Source organism: Schistocerca gregaria, chromosome 2 (assembly GCF_023897955.1).
Source record: "Schistocerca gregaria isolate iqSchGreg1 chromosome 2, iqSchGreg1.2, whole genome shotgun sequence".
NCBI lineage: Eukaryota > Metazoa > Arthropoda > Insecta > Orthoptera > Acrididae > Schistocerca > Schistocerca gregaria.
Window position 1 is genome coordinate 596,843,825 of NC_064921.1, and position 16,981 is coordinate 596,860,805.

Consider the following 16,981-nt stretch of genomic DNA (forward strand, 5'->3'; position numbering starts at 1 on the left):
TAGCGGCATAGTCGTCGATAACAGTACCATCGGCACTGCGCAGCGAAGGTATTGACTGCGTCTTGCCGCTTGTGTACTTTACATACGTCCAGAATTTCTTCGGATTTTCTACCAAATTTCGAGACAATGTTTCGTTGTGGAACCTATTAAAGGCATCTCGCATCGAAGTACGTGCCAAATTTCGCGCGTCTGTAAATTTTAGCCCATCTTCGGGATTTCGCATTCTTCTGAACTTCGCATGCTTTTTACGTTGCCTCTGCAACAGCGTTCGGACCTTTTTTGTGTACCACGGGGGATCCGTTCCATCTCTTACCAATTTATGAGGTATGAATATCTCAATTGCTGTTGCTACTATATCTTTGAATTTGAGCCATATCTCGTCTACATTCGCATAGTCAGTTCGGAAGGAATGGAAATTGTCTTTTAGGAAGGCTTCTAGTGGCACTTTATCCGCTTTTTTAAATAAAATTATTTTGCGTTTGTTTCTGATGGATTTGGAAGAAATGGTATTGAGCCTAGCTACAATGACCTTGTGATCACTAATCCCTGTATCAGTCATGATGCTCTCTATCAGCTCTGGATTGTTTGTGGCCAAGAGGTCAAGTGTGTTTTCGCAACCATTTACAATTCGCGTGGGTTCGTGGACTAACTGCTCGAAATAATTTTCGGAGAATGCATTTAGGACAATCTCGGAAGATGTTTTCTGCCTACCACCGGATTTGAACAAGTATTTTTGCCAACTTACCGAGGGTAGGTTGAAGTCCCCACCAACTATAACCGTATGAGTGGGGTATTTATTTGTTACGAGACTCAAACTTTCTCTGAACTGTTCCGCAACTGTATCATCGGAGTCTGGGGGTCGGTAGAAGGAGCCAATCATTAACTTAATTCGGCTGTTAAGTATAACCTCCACCCACACCAATTCGCACGGAGTATCTACTTTGACTTCACTACAAGATAAACCACTACTGACAGACACAAACACTCCACCACCAATTCTGCCTAATCTGTCTTTCCTGAACACCGTCTGAGACTTCGTAAAAATTTCTGCAGAACTTATTTCAGGCTTTAGCCAGCTTTCTGTACCTATAACGATATCAGCTTCTGTGCTTTCTATTAGCGCTTGAAGCTCAGGGACTTTTCCAGCGCAACTACAACAATTTACAACTATACTTCCGACTGTTCCTTGATCCAAGCACGTCCTGTAATTACAGTGGGTAAACTTTCAAACAAAATTTAATGAGAAATACTGGTCTTCACTTGCTCAAGTGAAGTTAATATCAGATCCATAGGACCCAGGCGGAGTCACATATCCCCCAGGGATGTTAATGTTCTGTGTTAATGGGTGGAGTGACGACCGTCTGATCCCAAGAGTTGTTTTCGATGTTTCTTCCAAAATAGTTTACTGCACCAAATTCCCTTCAAATCTTAAACTATTCTGTAATCTATTCTTGAATTTTTAAACTACCCTATATTTTAGTACTGAGAAAACTGGATATGACAACAAAATAGAAAACAATTTAAGAGAAAATCGCACATAAACAGTGATCTCTAGACGAAATGAACAGAACAGAATATTATATTTGTGGAAAAAGGTAATATCATATAACCAATTGAACAATCGTTATACTGCAGTATATGGATTTTATATTTTGTATATAATATTTTATACCTTTTATGAGATGTGATTTAGATGGGAATGTTTGTATCGATTTTGAAACCAACAGATAAATCATGGCTAAAACAGAACACACATCACACCTTTCAAACAACCCTCACAAACCAGTGTAACTGGTTCTTCACCATTTGCCATTTCCATAGGGTTGCTAAGATTTTCTTTGGGGACCCCAAGGGTAGGAGACGATTTAACACCATACCTCCTCTGGATTCTCACTCAAGTACTGACAAGGTAGGGATCCTGTGGAAGGTGAAAAGGGGGGGGGGGGGGGAGAAGTGTTTGGAAGGGTTTCTTCCTGTCTTTGGGGCTATCTTCTTTCGCTTCTTCGATCTTAGCAACCATTTCTATTTTTTCCTTTCTTACTTCTCTTTGGAGGACCTAACTGTTTTTTCCCTCTTTCCATATTCATATAATTCTATCGCAGAAGTCCTCCTTTGTCTCCGTGGTTTCCTATAACCTACAACTTATTTTTACATAAGAAGGCTGAAGAATCAGAACACACATAAACACTCTTACACATACACATACACACAAAGAAATACGAATACACAAACAATGAAGTTACAGATTAGAAGGATGTAAGAACCGCCAAGGGTTGTATGGGTGAAGATATACGTACATATAGAAAGACACACACATTGTTTTTATTATCATGGTTCTACATTGCCTATTTACATGAAAAGGTATCATATAAGAACAACAAAGATTCCATATCACATATGTCCATAAGTATAGAAAAACTATGATGATCTTATAACAAGTATACATAAGCAGGAAGCATGAATAATGTAAGTCAGTGTAGCGAATACTCAGATAAGTTGATGGATAGTAGGCTAGTGCGGCTTGAACAAAATAGGTAGACGTAGTACCTACCATGAGTCGAATAATGTGTGTAGACATAGTATCTACTAAGACTATAGAAGTTGAAAAGTAGAGGAGAACTGTAGGGTAAATAAGGTACTAAGAAGAGAGAGTGAAGTGAAAAATAGATTTTTATTTTACCAGGAAATATTTAATTATAGTGTACCTAAAGATGTATACTAGGGCAATGAACCATGAGGCCTACTCAGAGGATAAGGGGGGGGGGGGGGGGGGGGGGCGTACCCGGAATTTGCTAAGGATATAGGGCAGGCGTACCTACATAGAGATAGGATGACCTGTGGCCTGATGAATAGGAATGTTTTATAAAGGGGCGTACCTACCAGAACAAAAGGAGGAAGTGAACTCATAGGGTCCACCCAGATGTAAGGTATAGGCACTGATCCTAGGGGAAAAGGATAGTATCCTGACCGAAGTCACACATTTAATAGAAATTATTCTGTTAAGTTTGAATTCTATATACCACTAGCTTCATTATGTTTTATGCGAGTTTGCAAGTGTCGAAAAATTCAGTTGCCCAGAGTTCCTCCGGACTACAAATTACTATAAATAATGATACCAGTAGGTACTAAGGGAAAATAGTACAAGGAATTAGAATAAAGAATAAAGTACTGAAGTGTCATGAACACCTGGAGCTTACAACTGGAAACTAAAGGTTTATTTCTCACAATTCCTTGATATACGAAAACGAACTCCAACACTGATTGAAATATTCACATTTTATAATTAAAGTAAAATGAAAAAAAAAGAAGCCACTAAATAATAAGAAAAAGAGTATTCCCGGTTATGAAAAGAACAAGGTATACTGTTGAAATATGAATTATAGTTATATGTGATATAGATGCGTGTTCAATCCGGGGAGGGGGGGGGGGGGGGGGGGGGGGGGGAGATATGTAGTGCTTCAAGAATTTCTGTGTAAATTCTAGAACAACTTGGCCTTCCAACATCTCGAACACACGATATTTTAAATGTAAGTGTGAGATATATGAATCCGACCTACTGCGCATTGCATGTTTGCATGTGTAGGTCACGAGCAAATCGGGGACGCAGCAGCAGAATGGTGGACAGCAAGTTCCTGTTGTACAATCCATACAGTTTCAGTGTATGTGTAGAGAAGAACAAGGAGTGTTTATGTATTATTCTGTGCTTTTAGTGACTGTGATGATTGTTAAGGACAAATGAAGAAATGAGGTTAGACTTTCAAGTAATTCGTGTGTTGGACTTGCTAGAAGCAAGACATTTTCATATATAGATATATATATATATATATATATACACACACCAAGACTAAACTAAAAGTGTTCTGCAATTATCCATTTATTTCATTAGGGTGGGAGAGGCGGGGTGGGAGAGGCGGGACTGACTCTGATAAATTCCATTAACCAGCAGTATTCTTCGGAGAAGAAGTTTTAGGAGATCGACGTGGTCGACTATCCAGAGAAGAAGCTAGGCAGTGTTTACCAAGTAAGTCAACTGATGTGAGAGATGTGTGCAGTTGGAAAATCAGCTCCACATCGATTCTTGTCATCTAAAGCATTAGAGAGTGTGTCTCTTGAAGAGGAAGACAAACTGCAGAATAAGAGGAAGTAAGTTGTTCTATCAGTGGTAGGTGACGGTTGGTTGGGTGTGGGATTGAAGGGACCAGACTGCTAAGGTCATCGGTCCCTTGTTCCACGATAAAATCACACGAAATAAAAACTGTCAGTCGTTAAAAACGGAGAACTAAGACAAGGGACGACACAATACTAGAAAGACAGACAAAGACCAGACAAACGGAACTAAAATCACACCGAGTGTGAAGGTTGTTAGCCGACCATGAAAATAAGGAAAAGCCAACCACCAAATGACATTAAAACCCACAGTTTAAAACCACAGGCCAAAGGCCCAAGTCAATACAGGAAATAAAAGGACAAACACTCAAATAATACGATAAAAACCCCCTGCCCGAATAAAACTCAACACGAGGTCCGCCATAGCAACGTCATCACATAAAAGGGCAGGGAGGGTAGCAGGCAGCGCAAACGTCTGCCTGAGTCCTGTTAAAAGCAGGCAGTCCACCAAAATGTGGACCACCGTCAGAGCTGCCCCGCAGCGACATAGCGGTGGGTCCTCCCGGCGCAACAAATGGCCGTGCGTCAGCCACGTGTGGCCAACGCGCAGCCGGCAGAGGACGACAGAGTCCTTCCGAGAGGCCCGCATGGAGGAGCGCCACACACCGGTCGTCTCCTTCACCGCCCGAAGTTTGTTGGGCGTGGGCAGGGTGCGCCACTCGTCACCCCAGGCACCAAGCACTTTCTGGTGCAAAAGCGACAGGAGATCACACTCCATAAGGCCGAGTTCCAGAGCCGGTGAACTCACTGCCTGTTTAGCCAGCGTGTCAACCCACTCATTGCCCGGGATGCCGACATGACCTGGGGTCCAAACAAAGACTATGGAGCGGCCGCAACGGGCAAGAGCATGGAGCGACTCGTGGATGGCCATCACCAGACGGGAACAAGGAAAGCACTGGTAAAGAGCTCGTAAAGCACTCAGGGAGTCACTACAGATGACAAAGGACTCACCTGAGCGGGAGCGGATATACTCTAGGGCGCGATAGATGCCAACCAACTTGGCAGTGTATACACTGTTCCCGGGTGCCAGCGATCGTTGCTTACAATAATCCTCTAGAGTAAGAGCGTAACCAGTGCGACGAGAGACCATCGAACCGTCGGTATAGGCCACGGCAGATCCGGGAAACTCGGCAAGGAGAGAAACAAAGCGGCGGCGGAGGGCCGGAGGAGGGACCGAGTCTTTCGGACCCTGTGCCAAATCCAGCCGAATGCATGGTCGGCGCACACACCAAGGGGGCAGACAGAGACTGGCCCGGAAAACAGACGGGAGAGGAAAAAACTCAATCCCACACAGTAGAGCCCAGATGCGAACCCGATCGTACACCCTGACCGGGGCCGCCTGTCTGGAAGATGGACGATCGAGTGCGGGAACAGGAGACGATAGTTGGGATGCCCTGGCAAGCTACAAACGTGGGCAGCATAAGCGGCCAGAAGTCGGTCGTGCCGGATCTGCAATGGAGGAACACCAGCCTCCACAAGTAAGCTGTCAACAGGGCTTGTCCGAAATGCTCCTGTGGCGAGTCGGATCCCGCAGTGATGGATGGAATCCAGCAATTGCAACGCTGATGGCGATGCCGAACCATAAGCCACACACCCATAATCAAGGCGGGACTGGATCAGCGCTTGATACAGCCGGAGAAGGGTGGACCGATCGGCACCCCATCCGGTGTGGCTAAGGCAACAGAGAGCGTTTAAATGCCGCCAGCATGTTTGTTTAAGCTGCCTAATATGAGGCAGCCAAGTCAACCGGGCATCAAATACCAGTCCCAAGAACCGATGCGTCTCTACCACAGCAAGAGGTTCACCGTCAAGGTAAAGGCGTGGCTCATAAATGCAGAAATGCATAACGCAGGTCTTAGCGGCCGAAAACTGGAAGCCGTGCGCTACAGCCCATGACTGTGCCTTGCGGATAGCGCCCTGCAGCTGGCGCTCAGCAACTGCAATGCCAGCGGAGCTGTAGTAGAGGCAGAAGTCGTCTGCATACAACGAAGCTGCGACGGACGATCCCACCGCCTCAGCGAGCCCATTGATCGCAATTAAAAACAGGGAGACACTGAGGACAGACCCCTGTGGGACCCCGTTCTCCTGGACCCGGGAGGAACTATGGGACGCAGCAACTTGCACGCGGAAGGAACGAGACGACAGAAAATTCTGAATAAAAATCGGGAGCGGGCCCCTAAGACCCCACCCATGAAGTGTGGCCAGGATGTGATATCGCCAAGTCGTATCGTACGCCTTCCGCATGTCGAAGAAGACGGCAACCAGATGTTGGCGGCGTGCAAAGGCTGTACGGACGGCAGACTCTAGGGAGACCAGATTATCGACGGCAGAGCGGCCTTTACGGAACCCACCCTGAGACGGAGCCAGAAGGCCTCGAGACTCGAGGAGCCAACTCAACCTCCGGCTCACCATACGTTCTAGCAACTTGCAAAGAACGTTGGTGAGGCTTATGGGGCGGTAGCTGTCCACCTCCAGCGGGTTCTTGCCAGGTTTCAACACGGGGAGGACGATGCTTTCTCGCCATTGAGACGGGAACACACCCTCAACCCAGATGCGCTTGAAAACATCTAGGAGGCGTCGCTGGCAATTCACAGAGAGGTGTTTCAGCATCTGGCTGTGGATGCGGTTTGGCCCAGGAGCCGTATCAGGGCAAGCAGATAGGGCACTCTGGAATTCCCAGTCGCTGAAAGGAGCATTGTACGACTCCGCGTGGCGCGTGTGAAAGGAAAGCCTCCAACTTTCCAACCGCTCTTTCCGGGAGCGGAAGGCCAGTGGGTAATTCGTAGATGCTGAACACTGAGCAAAATGTGCTGCTAACCGGTCCGCAATCGTGTCGGAGTCAGTACACACCACTCCATTCAGCGAAAGCCCAGGGACAGACACAGGCGGCCGATAGCCATGGAGTCGCCTAATCTTAGCCCAAACCTGCGATGCAGAGGTACGGACGCCAATGGTGGAAACATACCGTTCACAGCACTCCTGCTTCCGTTGGCGAATAAGGCGTCGTGCACGGGCACGGAGCTGTTTAAAAACGATGAGGTTCTCCAAGGATGGGTGCCGCTTATGGCGTTGAAGAGCCCGCCGGCGATCTCTAATCGCCTCTGCGATCTCGGGCGCCCACCAAGGCACAGTCCTCCGCCGAGGGGACCCGGATGAACAGGGAATCGCAGATGCCGCCGCAGAAACGATGCCGGTGGTGACCGACTGAACCACCGCATCAATGGTGTCAGGGGAAGGAGGTGCGATAGTGGCGAGAGAGGAGAACAAGCCCCAATCAGCCTTATTCAGAGCCCATCTGGAGGGGCATTCAGATGAGTGACGCTGTGGTAGCGACAGAAAGATGGGGAAATGGTCACTACCACATAAGTCGTCATGGACACTCCAGTGGATGGATGGTGAAAGTCCGGGGCTGCAGATAGAAAGGTCGATGGCCGAAAATGTGCCATGGACGACGCTGAAATGTGTCGGCTCTCCCGTGTTTAAGAGGCAGAGGTCAAGCTGCGAGAGAAGAGTCTCGACATCTCTACCCCGGCCAGTAATCGCGGCGCTACCCCACAGAGGGTTATGGGCGTTAAAGTCGCCCAGTAACAAAAAAGGAGGAGGCAGTTGTGCTATCAATGCAGCCAACACATGACGCGAGACATCACCATCTGGCGGAAGATACAAACTGCAGACAGTAATAGGCTGAGGCGTCCACATCCTTACAGCGACAGCCTCTAAAGGTGTATGAAGAGGTACACATTCGCTGTAGACAGAGTTAAGGATGTAGACGCAGACTCCACCAGATACCTTCTCATAAGCTGCCCGGTTCTTGTAATAACCCCGATACGCACGTAGGGCAGGGGTCCGCATTGCCGGAAACCAAGTTTCCTGTAGGGCAATGCAGAGAAAAGGGTGACTGCTGATGAGTTGGCGAAGCTCAGCAAGGTGGTGGCAAAAAGCGCTGCAGTTCCACTGGAGTATCGCTTTGTCCATGTCCGAAAAAGGCGTGAAGGGGGCGAGGAGGCAGATCACGCCACTGGGTCACCTGCTGCCACCGGTGGAGGACCAGTACAATCTGCTTCCATGGTGTCTGAGGGTCCGGCGAGATCCAGGTCCTCAGCGGACGCCCGTATCTCCACCTTATCCTCGGACGCAGAGCCTGTAGGGAGCAGTGGGGTGGACGCCACCGCGTGGTCCTTGGCCTTAAAGGTCTTCTTCTTCGTCTTGTCTCTCTGGTCCTTGGGTTTCATTGGCTGGGAGGGCTCCAGCAAGGCAGTCTCCGGGACGGAGGAGGAGCGGGAAGCGCTGCGACCAGCTGCTGGTCTGCTTTTCTTCCATTGGCTGACGTCACCCTTCCCAGAGGCGGAAACATGGGAAGGAAGGGACCCAAGGGACCCTTTCCGTGCTATTCGAGCCGGGGAAGTTTGAGGCTTCCCCAGCTTAGAAGTGGGGACTGATGTCCCCGATGGTTGGGGGGTTGCTGCTCCTGAGGCAGGTAGTGCAGGAGCAGCAGGGAGTGAAGTGCCCCCCACCATCAAGGGGGCAGGTGTAGCATTCCGGCTCTGAGAGGTGGCAGTCTGAGGGAGAGCTAATGGGGCCATAACAGTAGTAGCCGCGGCGTAAGAGGCAGTCATTCGAACAGGATGGAGGCGTTCGAACTTCTGCCTGGCCTCAGTGTATGTCAGGCGGTCCAGGGTCTTATACTCCATGATTTTGCGCTCTTTCTGGAAGATCCTGCAGTCCAGCGAGCAAGGCGAGTGGTGCTCTCCGCAGTTTACACAGATGGGAGGCGGAGCACATGGAGTATCGGGATGTGATGGGCGTCCACAATCTCGACATGTGAGGCCCGAACTTCCAGCACTTAAAGCACCGCATCGGGGGAGGGATATATGGCTTGACGTCACAACGATAGACCATCACCTTGACCTTCTCAGGTAAAGTATCACCCTCGAAGGCCAAGATGAAGGCACCGGTGGCAACCTGCTTATCCCTTGGACCCCGATGAACGCGCCGGACGAAGTGAACACCTCGCTGCTCTAAATTGGCGCGAAGCTCGTCATCGGACTGCAATAGAAGGTCCCGATGGAATATTATGCCCTGGACCATATTAAGACTCTTATGGGGCGTGATTATAACCGGAACATCGCCCAGCTTGTTACAATCGAGTAACCAGCGGGACTGGGCGGAGGACGCCGATTTGATCAAAACCGAGCCCGAGCGCATTTTGGACAAGCCCTCCACCTCCCCGAACTTGTCCTCTAAGTGCTCGACGAAGAACTGAGGCTTCATGGTTGTAAAGGATTCACCATCAGCTCTCGTACACACCAGGTAGCGGGGCGAGTATGGTGCGCTGGCATCCTTAGTCTTTCGTTCCTCCCATGGTGTAGCCAGGGAGGGGAACGATTTGGGGTCATATGTAGTTGTGTTGTCTTGAGCCCTGGAACGCTTAGAGACTGCTGGCGGCTGGCCGCCAGCAAGAGATGATGTACCACGCTTCATTGCGGGTCATCCGCCCTGATGCCACCTACTCCGACCAAGGGCCCTCCCCACGGGCGCCACCCAGCCTCAGCAACGACCACCTGGCAGGATGGCCATTGCCGGGAGTCCCAATGCCCCAAGGAGATAGGCATCTACTCCTTGGCATACGTGGGGAGTTAACGGCGCTGGCATCAGCAGAGCGATCCCTGTGTAGTCAGGGGGCTACAACCAACAGGGTACATGGCGGCCCCACCACAACGGACTGGCTACCGTGCTGGATTTCAGGTGATGTAGTCCAATATCGTCATTGGCGCATAAAGCGACACAGCATAGCAGACTGCAATAAACTGCACCCAAGAACAAATCCATGCCCAAGAGATGGTAGGTGAGCGGGACTGCTAAGCGATGACGACAAACCTGGCTAGAGATGGTAATGCATGATGGACACATCGCTCCTTGTAAGGCGCCCTTCCCCAATCGGCTCGCTCTTCGGAAAATTTAGAAGGATGGAGGTCAAACCCGTTAGGGGACCATCTCACAAGGCCAAAACGTTTGAGACTCCTTTTAGTCGCCTCTTACGACAGGCAGGAATACCGTGGGCCTATTCTTACCCCCGAACCCACAGGGGGGGGGGGGGGGGGGGGGGGGTAGGTGACGATAATATCCTTTGCAATTCCACTGGATTATCATGTGGTGAGATTCCAGGTTAGACATAAAGAAACCAACGGCAGGTCATGTCACTGGGTCAGTGGTCGTAACTGATGAGGATGAATTGACACCCACAAAAACTGGAGCTCATTCAAAATGAAAAGGAAGGGGTGAAGCCCCTCCAGGATGGCTGGGAAGACTCGTCCTTGGACTTGTGCTGCTGCTTTTTCTTCTCCTTCCTTGGAAGGAGAGAGGATGTGTTATCAGAAAGGGAACAAACGGTAGTGATGTTCAGATTGGACAGAGATCAAGTGGCTTTGGGGCCCTCAGAGTGTGGGTCCATCATCCAACCTGACATAGCAGTCTTCCAATCTTGTGAATGTCGTGGAAATGTGTTCTGAGATGGTGCTCCTTCCCAGCAGGAGCCAGAGAGGAGGATTTCTTCTCTGGCTTAAGAGAAAGAGGAGCAACAGAAATTCCTTGAGGAGAAAGTGCGGGAGATTCCATGGGGGGATGGGGGGGGGGGGGGCAGGGAAGAGGGGCAGGTGAGGGAATAAGGTGGAGGGGGGAAGGGGGGAGGCAGCGAAGATGTAACTGAGACAAGGATAAATGAGAGATTGACAGGGTGAAGTCTGTCAAACTTCTTCTGGGCCTCAAAGTAGCCGAGACAGTCAAGGATATTTATTTCCTGGATTCTTTTTTCCTTTATATACACTGGACATTCCAATGAGTGGGAAGAATGTAGACCAGAGCAGTTTAGTGTCTACATGATAGGCTTTAGAGCATCTCAGGACATGCTGGACGAAATGAAGGCTTCATCATTCCAGATTGGCCCTAAGTTCATCCCTGGACTGGAGGAGAAGGAAAATTATACCCTGTGTCATATCGAGAGAGTCGCAAGGAGTGATATTCACTGAGATGCCTCCAAAATGTTTGCGGGCATGGAGGAAGGCCGACTTGCTGGCAAAAGTTGACTTTATAAGGAGGGGGACCAGATCTCATCTTGATTAAGGACTCCGTTTCACCAAACTTGTACTCATTGTGATCCACAGAAGTCTCCCCGCCACTCCTGCAACAAACCAGGGACCATGGAAAGGGTTCACCCACGCTGGAAGGCTTGGCCCTCCTCCCAAAGGAGGCAGAATCAGGAACTGAGACAGAACTATTCCTAGGAAGAGACACGGCCACGGAAGAGCAACCAGAGAATATAACATGTTCCATGTGCCAATCGTCCACCCTGGTACCACCCACTCCCATCAGGGGTTCACCTCAAGGGTATCACCCATCCCTGCAGTTGTTTCCCAGAGTTTTTATGCCTCAAAAAGATGGGCAACCACTCTTATGCTTTCAAGGTGTTCACAGCACAAGTACCAGCAGTGAGATCCCTGTAGTGTCAGGGGGCACAGTCAAATGGGTGCATAAGTGTCCCACCATGCAACAAAACGGTGGGGGGGAAGAGGAAGAACCCTCACCAAAGATATTAGGGAGGGAGTTCTTCCCCATCTGGCTTACACTACACATGTCAAATTTAGATATGGAGGTCAAATCCCTAACAGGCCCCAAAAAAGAAAAGCGAAAAATGAGGAGGAAAAGCAAAGAAACCAAAACAGCAAGACAAAATTAAGTCAGTAGGATACCTGGGCCTACATAAATACAAACACCAAGAGAGGCAAAGGTAGGGGTAATGGGAGAGGAATAAGGACTGGGAGGAAAAAGGAAGTAGAAGATAAAGCAACCTGGAAAAGAAGAAAGGCTGCAATAACTCTGGGACCTGTGCACACCACACACTTATGGGGGGAGGAACACGCAAAATGACAAAAGCAAGAAAACCATTTCTGAAAAGAAATAACATCAAATACAAATTTGAACATTAGTAAGTCTTTTGTGAAGGTATTATTGTCTGGAGTGCAGCCTTTTATGTTGTGAAATGGGCACCAAACAATTCAGACAAGAAAAGAAGTGAAGCTTTTGAAACATATTGCTACAGAAGAATATGTAGACTTGATGGGTATATCAAAGAACTAATGAGGAAAGACAATGAGTCTACTTAAAGAAAAAAATTATGGCACAGCCCACTGAAAGAGGTCTCAGTTGATAGGAAACATCCTGAGGCAACAAGAAATTGTCAATTTGGCATTGGAGGGAAGTGTAGGGGGGTAGAACTTATAGAGGGACATCAAGAGATGTAAACACCAAGCAGCATTTATTCAGACATGAAGGCTTACATAATACACTGGCATGGTGGGCTGCAGCAAACCAGTCTTGGGACTGAAGATGACCATGACCACAACAACAATAAAACAACAATAACGATAAAAACAAGGGTAGATAGCATTAAGCAGGACAATAACAATTTAAAGTTATTACAGCATGTAACACAGGGCACAGAAGACAATAGAAAGCAATAATCAAGAATTGAAAAGTTGTGAACTTTTTACTGTTCACGTCTGTATTACACATACATACCTGATGAAGACTGAAATAATTATAATCATAACGAACCACTAACATTTTGCAAGACACTCAGTCACACGAGATGCTTATGTGAAAGTAGAATGATTTAAATTTAAGTCACAAAAAAACTTCATCACAGCTTGTTACATATCAAAAATTAATGAATCAAAAAGTTGGAAACTATACTGCGAATAACAACAAAACCAAATTGAAGTGGCATACAATGGTTGTCTACAATGAGATGGAATGCTATAGGGGGCACTGTCTGCACACATGAAAGCAAACGATCTTTTCATCATAAAGCTGGTGACATTCTCCTTCCCATAGGACTTTTAGTTATTTTCGATCACAGAAAAAGACTCATACAAGGAGACCAAATGAGAAGGGGAAAAAGCATCAACCTAATAAAGTGTGAAAGAGTATCAGAGGTGTAAACTTACCAACAGGTGCACCAAAGGCTGCAGCAACACCTGCTGCTGCACCTCCACAGACAAAGTCTCGTTTCTCATGGTCCTCCCTGAAGTACTGTAATATGTTGAAGTCTTGACGCAATGTTGTGCTCTTTCCTTGCGAAATGCCTGCAGCCACAACAGCTCCTGAATGTATCATGGGACCTTCCTAATTAATGTTAAAATTAGACAAATGAAAACAACTGACTTCTTCACAGATAGAAAATGTACAACGATTGACTGAGATTTTTATTGTAAGGATACAGTGTGAAAGTACTGACGCTTGCAAAAAGATGGGTGAGAACACCTTGGGAGAGGAGGTGGGGGAGTTGGGAGGATTGAAGGAAGTGTGGGGAGGAGGGGTGAGTGAGGTGTGTGTGTTTGGGGGCGGGAATGAGGTGTGTGTGGGGGGGGGGGCAGGAAGTGAAGTGAGGTGAGGTGTGGTGTGGTGTGGGAGGTCTGAGGTGAGGTGTGTGGGGAGGGGGACTGAGGTATGGGGGGAGTGAAAGTACTGACGCTTGCAAAAAGATGGGTGAGAGCACCTTGGGAGAGGAGGTGGGGGGGAGGGCGGAGTGAGGTATGTGTGGGGGTGGGAGGGCGGAGTGAGGTATGTGTGGGGGTGGGAGGGCGGAGTGAGGTATGTGTGGGGGTGGGAGGGCGGAGTGAGGTATGTGTGGGGGTGGGAGGGCGGAGTGAGGTATGTGTGGGGGTGGGAGGGCGGAGTGAGGTATGTGTGGGGGTGGGAGGGCGGAGTGAGGTATGTGTGGGGGTGGGAGGGCGGAGTGAGGTATGTGTGGGGGTGGGAGGGAGGAGTGAGGTATGTGTGTGTGGGGGGGGGGCGCGCGGGGTGGGATGAGGTGCGCGGGGGGGGAGGGTGAGGTGTGCGCGGGGGGGGGGGGGGTCAATTGTGCGCGGGGGGGGTTGAGGTGTGCGCAGGGGGGGGGGGGTTGAGGTGTGCGCAGGGGGGGGGGGGTTGAGGTGTGCGCGGGGGGAGGTTGAGGTGTGCGCGGGGGGAGGTTGAGGTGTGCGCGGGGGGAGGTTGAGGTGTGCGCGGGGGGAGGTTGAGGTGTGCGCGGGGGGAGGTTGAGGTGTGCGCGGGGGGAGGTTGAGGTGTGCGCGGGGGGAGGTTGAGGTGTGCGCGGGGGGAGGTTGAGGTGTGCGCGGGGGGAGGTTGAGGTGTGCGCGGGGGGAGGTTGAGGTGTGCGCGGGGGGAGGTTGAGGTGTGCGCGGGGGGAGGTTGAGGTGTGCGCGGGGGGAGGTTGAGGTGTGCGCGGGGGGAGGTTGAGGTGTGCGCGGGGGGAGGTTGAGGTGTGCGCGGGGGGAGGTTGAGGTGTGCGCGGGGGGAGGTTGAGGTGTGCGCGGGGGGAGGTTGAGGTGTGCGCGGGGGGAGGTTGAGGTGTGCGCGGGGGGGGTGGGGGGTACAGAAATTTCTTTTGTATTTCTACCTTGCTCACCCAAGTATATTTTGTAATCCACTAGGTTATAACTTCTTTTTTAGCAGTCCAAGAAACACCACAAGCACTAGTCCCATTCTGAATCAAAATACCATGAGAGCCATACATACCTTACCAGCAGCCAAGCCTCCAACAACAGAGCACACTACACCTATCACCTTTACTAGTAGTGTCTTTATGCGTACCACTCGAGGAATCTTTATGCCATTTAAATAACATTTCACTTGGGGTATCCCACTCCCTGCAGCTGTGGGCTGCAAAGCATAAGTTTATATTTCAGTACATATGACAATGAAAAGGAATTTCCTTGCAAGTCATTTCACTATAGAATTCATCTCTTGCACACATATCATTGCATGCATTATTATTTTTTGCATATTAATTTAATTATAACTACATTTTCTAGGCAATAATCCATATTAATGTAAGTTTTGACAGTACAAAATAAAGACATCTAATAGAATATATGGGTATCTAGTAGCTTCTATTTAGGGAAATATCAACTTTGCTCACTTATATAAAACTGGGTACATTGTCAGTTTTATACATTTAAGAAGAAATTTCTAAAGCAAGTGGAATGTTCTCATAGTTGTACATCATAGACATTAAAATGACAAATGTTAATTTTCAATATGTATTGCTCAAATTAGAATTCTAGACCTTTTTTAGAGAAATGTTCACCAACTCCTTTAAACGGTGTTTCACAACGCATACAGTACCAGTGCTCAATGTTCATGCAAATGTGGATTGGTTGGTTGGTTGGTTTAAAAGAGGGGGAAAGGAACCAAACTACAAGATCATCATTTCCTTGTTCCTAATTAAAAAATGTCACAAGTGTAAGGGAAAAAGAAAGTATGAGACATATAACACAAAACAGAAAGAGAGGAAAAACCACAAGAACAAAGGAAAGATAACAAACACTAAAAGGAACAAGAGGACAAGAAAACAACAGAGAGATGCTAGAAAGACCCTAAAAGCACTAGGGTGGAGGACACAGAGGACAAAGGGGACAAAGGACATTCACTAAAACCTATATAGATGTATAAAACCCACTCTCACGATTAAAAGTAAAACTAAAGATGCTGCTGGGGCATCGAAGCCCAGCACCAAAGGTAGGAAACTGGGAAAGTTAAAAGTCCGCCAAAGAGCGGCTAAAAGTGGGTAGTCCAGCAAAAGATGAACAACTGTCATTTGGGAGCCACAGCGACACACAGGTTGGTCCTCATGAAAGAGTAGGTAACCTTGTGTTACCCATGTATGGCAAGAGAACCACATGGAAGACTTCCACGCACTCATAGTCTCCTTAATGACACACAGTTTGTTGTGCATACTGTTGTGACATTTCGTCTCCCAAAGCCAGAAAACCCTGTGGCGTAAGATGCAGGTCAGCTTTGGAGATGCCTATCTCCAGAAGCGGTTTCCGCGTCGCCTGTTTGGACAGCCTGTCGGCAAGTTTGTAGCCTGGGACTCCGACGTGTCCTGGGGTCCACACAAACGCCACTGAATGAAGAGACCATTCCAGGGCATAGATGCACTTCTGGATGGATGCTACCAGAGGATGGCGAGGGTAGCACTGATCGGTAGCTTGTAGACTACTCAATGAGTCAGTACAAAGGAGAAATGACATGCTAGAGCACGAGTGGATGTGCTCAAGAGCATGAGATATGGCCGCCAGCTCTGCAGTGAAAACACTGGAGCCATCTGGCAAGGAGTGCTGTTCAATATGTCCTCCATGAACATACAAAAGCCTATGTGACCATAAGCCATCAAGCCGTCTGTGTAAACCACGTCAGAGTCCCGAACACGACAAGAATCGAGAGGAAGTGACAGCGGAGAGCGGCGGTGTTAACAGAGTCCTTAGGGCCAAGCAAAAGGTCCAGACGAAGCTGCAGCCGAGGCGTGCACCATGAAGGCATACGCAAACGGACCGCAAGTATAGGTGGTAAAGGGAAGGACTCCAGTTTGGAGAGAAGGAACCGCAGTCGTTAGTCCTGACATGGGCCGCCAATCCGGGAGATGGACTTCTGCGGGCAGGCAAAAGGAGACTGTAATTCAGATGCTCAGAGGAACTACGAATGTGTGCTGCGTAACTGGCGAGCAGTTGCGCACGTCTGATCTGCAGTGAAGGGACACCAGCCTCCATCAGTATGCTGGTCACCGGACTTGTCCTAAAACCTCCTGTCGCTAGTCGAACCCCACAGAGGTGCACAAAGTCGAGTAAATGCAATGCTGAGGGCACTGCTGAACAATAAATCACACTCCCATAGTCAATTTGGGATTGGACCAGGGCTCTGTAGAGCTGCAGAAGCGTAGAGCGATCTACGTCACAATTGGTGTTTCTCAGGCAAC

General features: G+C 48.6%; 1 protein-coding gene across 4 annotated transcripts in view; it reads right to left on the reverse strand.

Annotated features, from left to right (window-relative positions):
* The window catches only part of LOC126334514 (H(+)/Cl(-) exchange transporter 7), a 239,179-nt gene that overhangs the window by 116,780 nt on the left and 105,418 nt on the right, over nucleotides 1-16,981 (reverse strand). For all 4 annotated transcript variants that reach the window (XM_049996862.1, XM_049996864.1, XM_049996863.1 and 1 more), the window contains exons 5-6: nucleotides 14,743-14,886; nucleotides 13,170-13,347 (exon numbers count right to left, since the gene is read on the reverse strand). In XM_049996862.1, coding sequence (XP_049852819.1) covers nucleotides 13,170-13,347; nucleotides 14,743-14,886 — 322 coding nt within the window. The remainder of the gene's footprint in view (nucleotides 1-13,169; nucleotides 13,348-14,742; nucleotides 14,887-16,981) is intronic.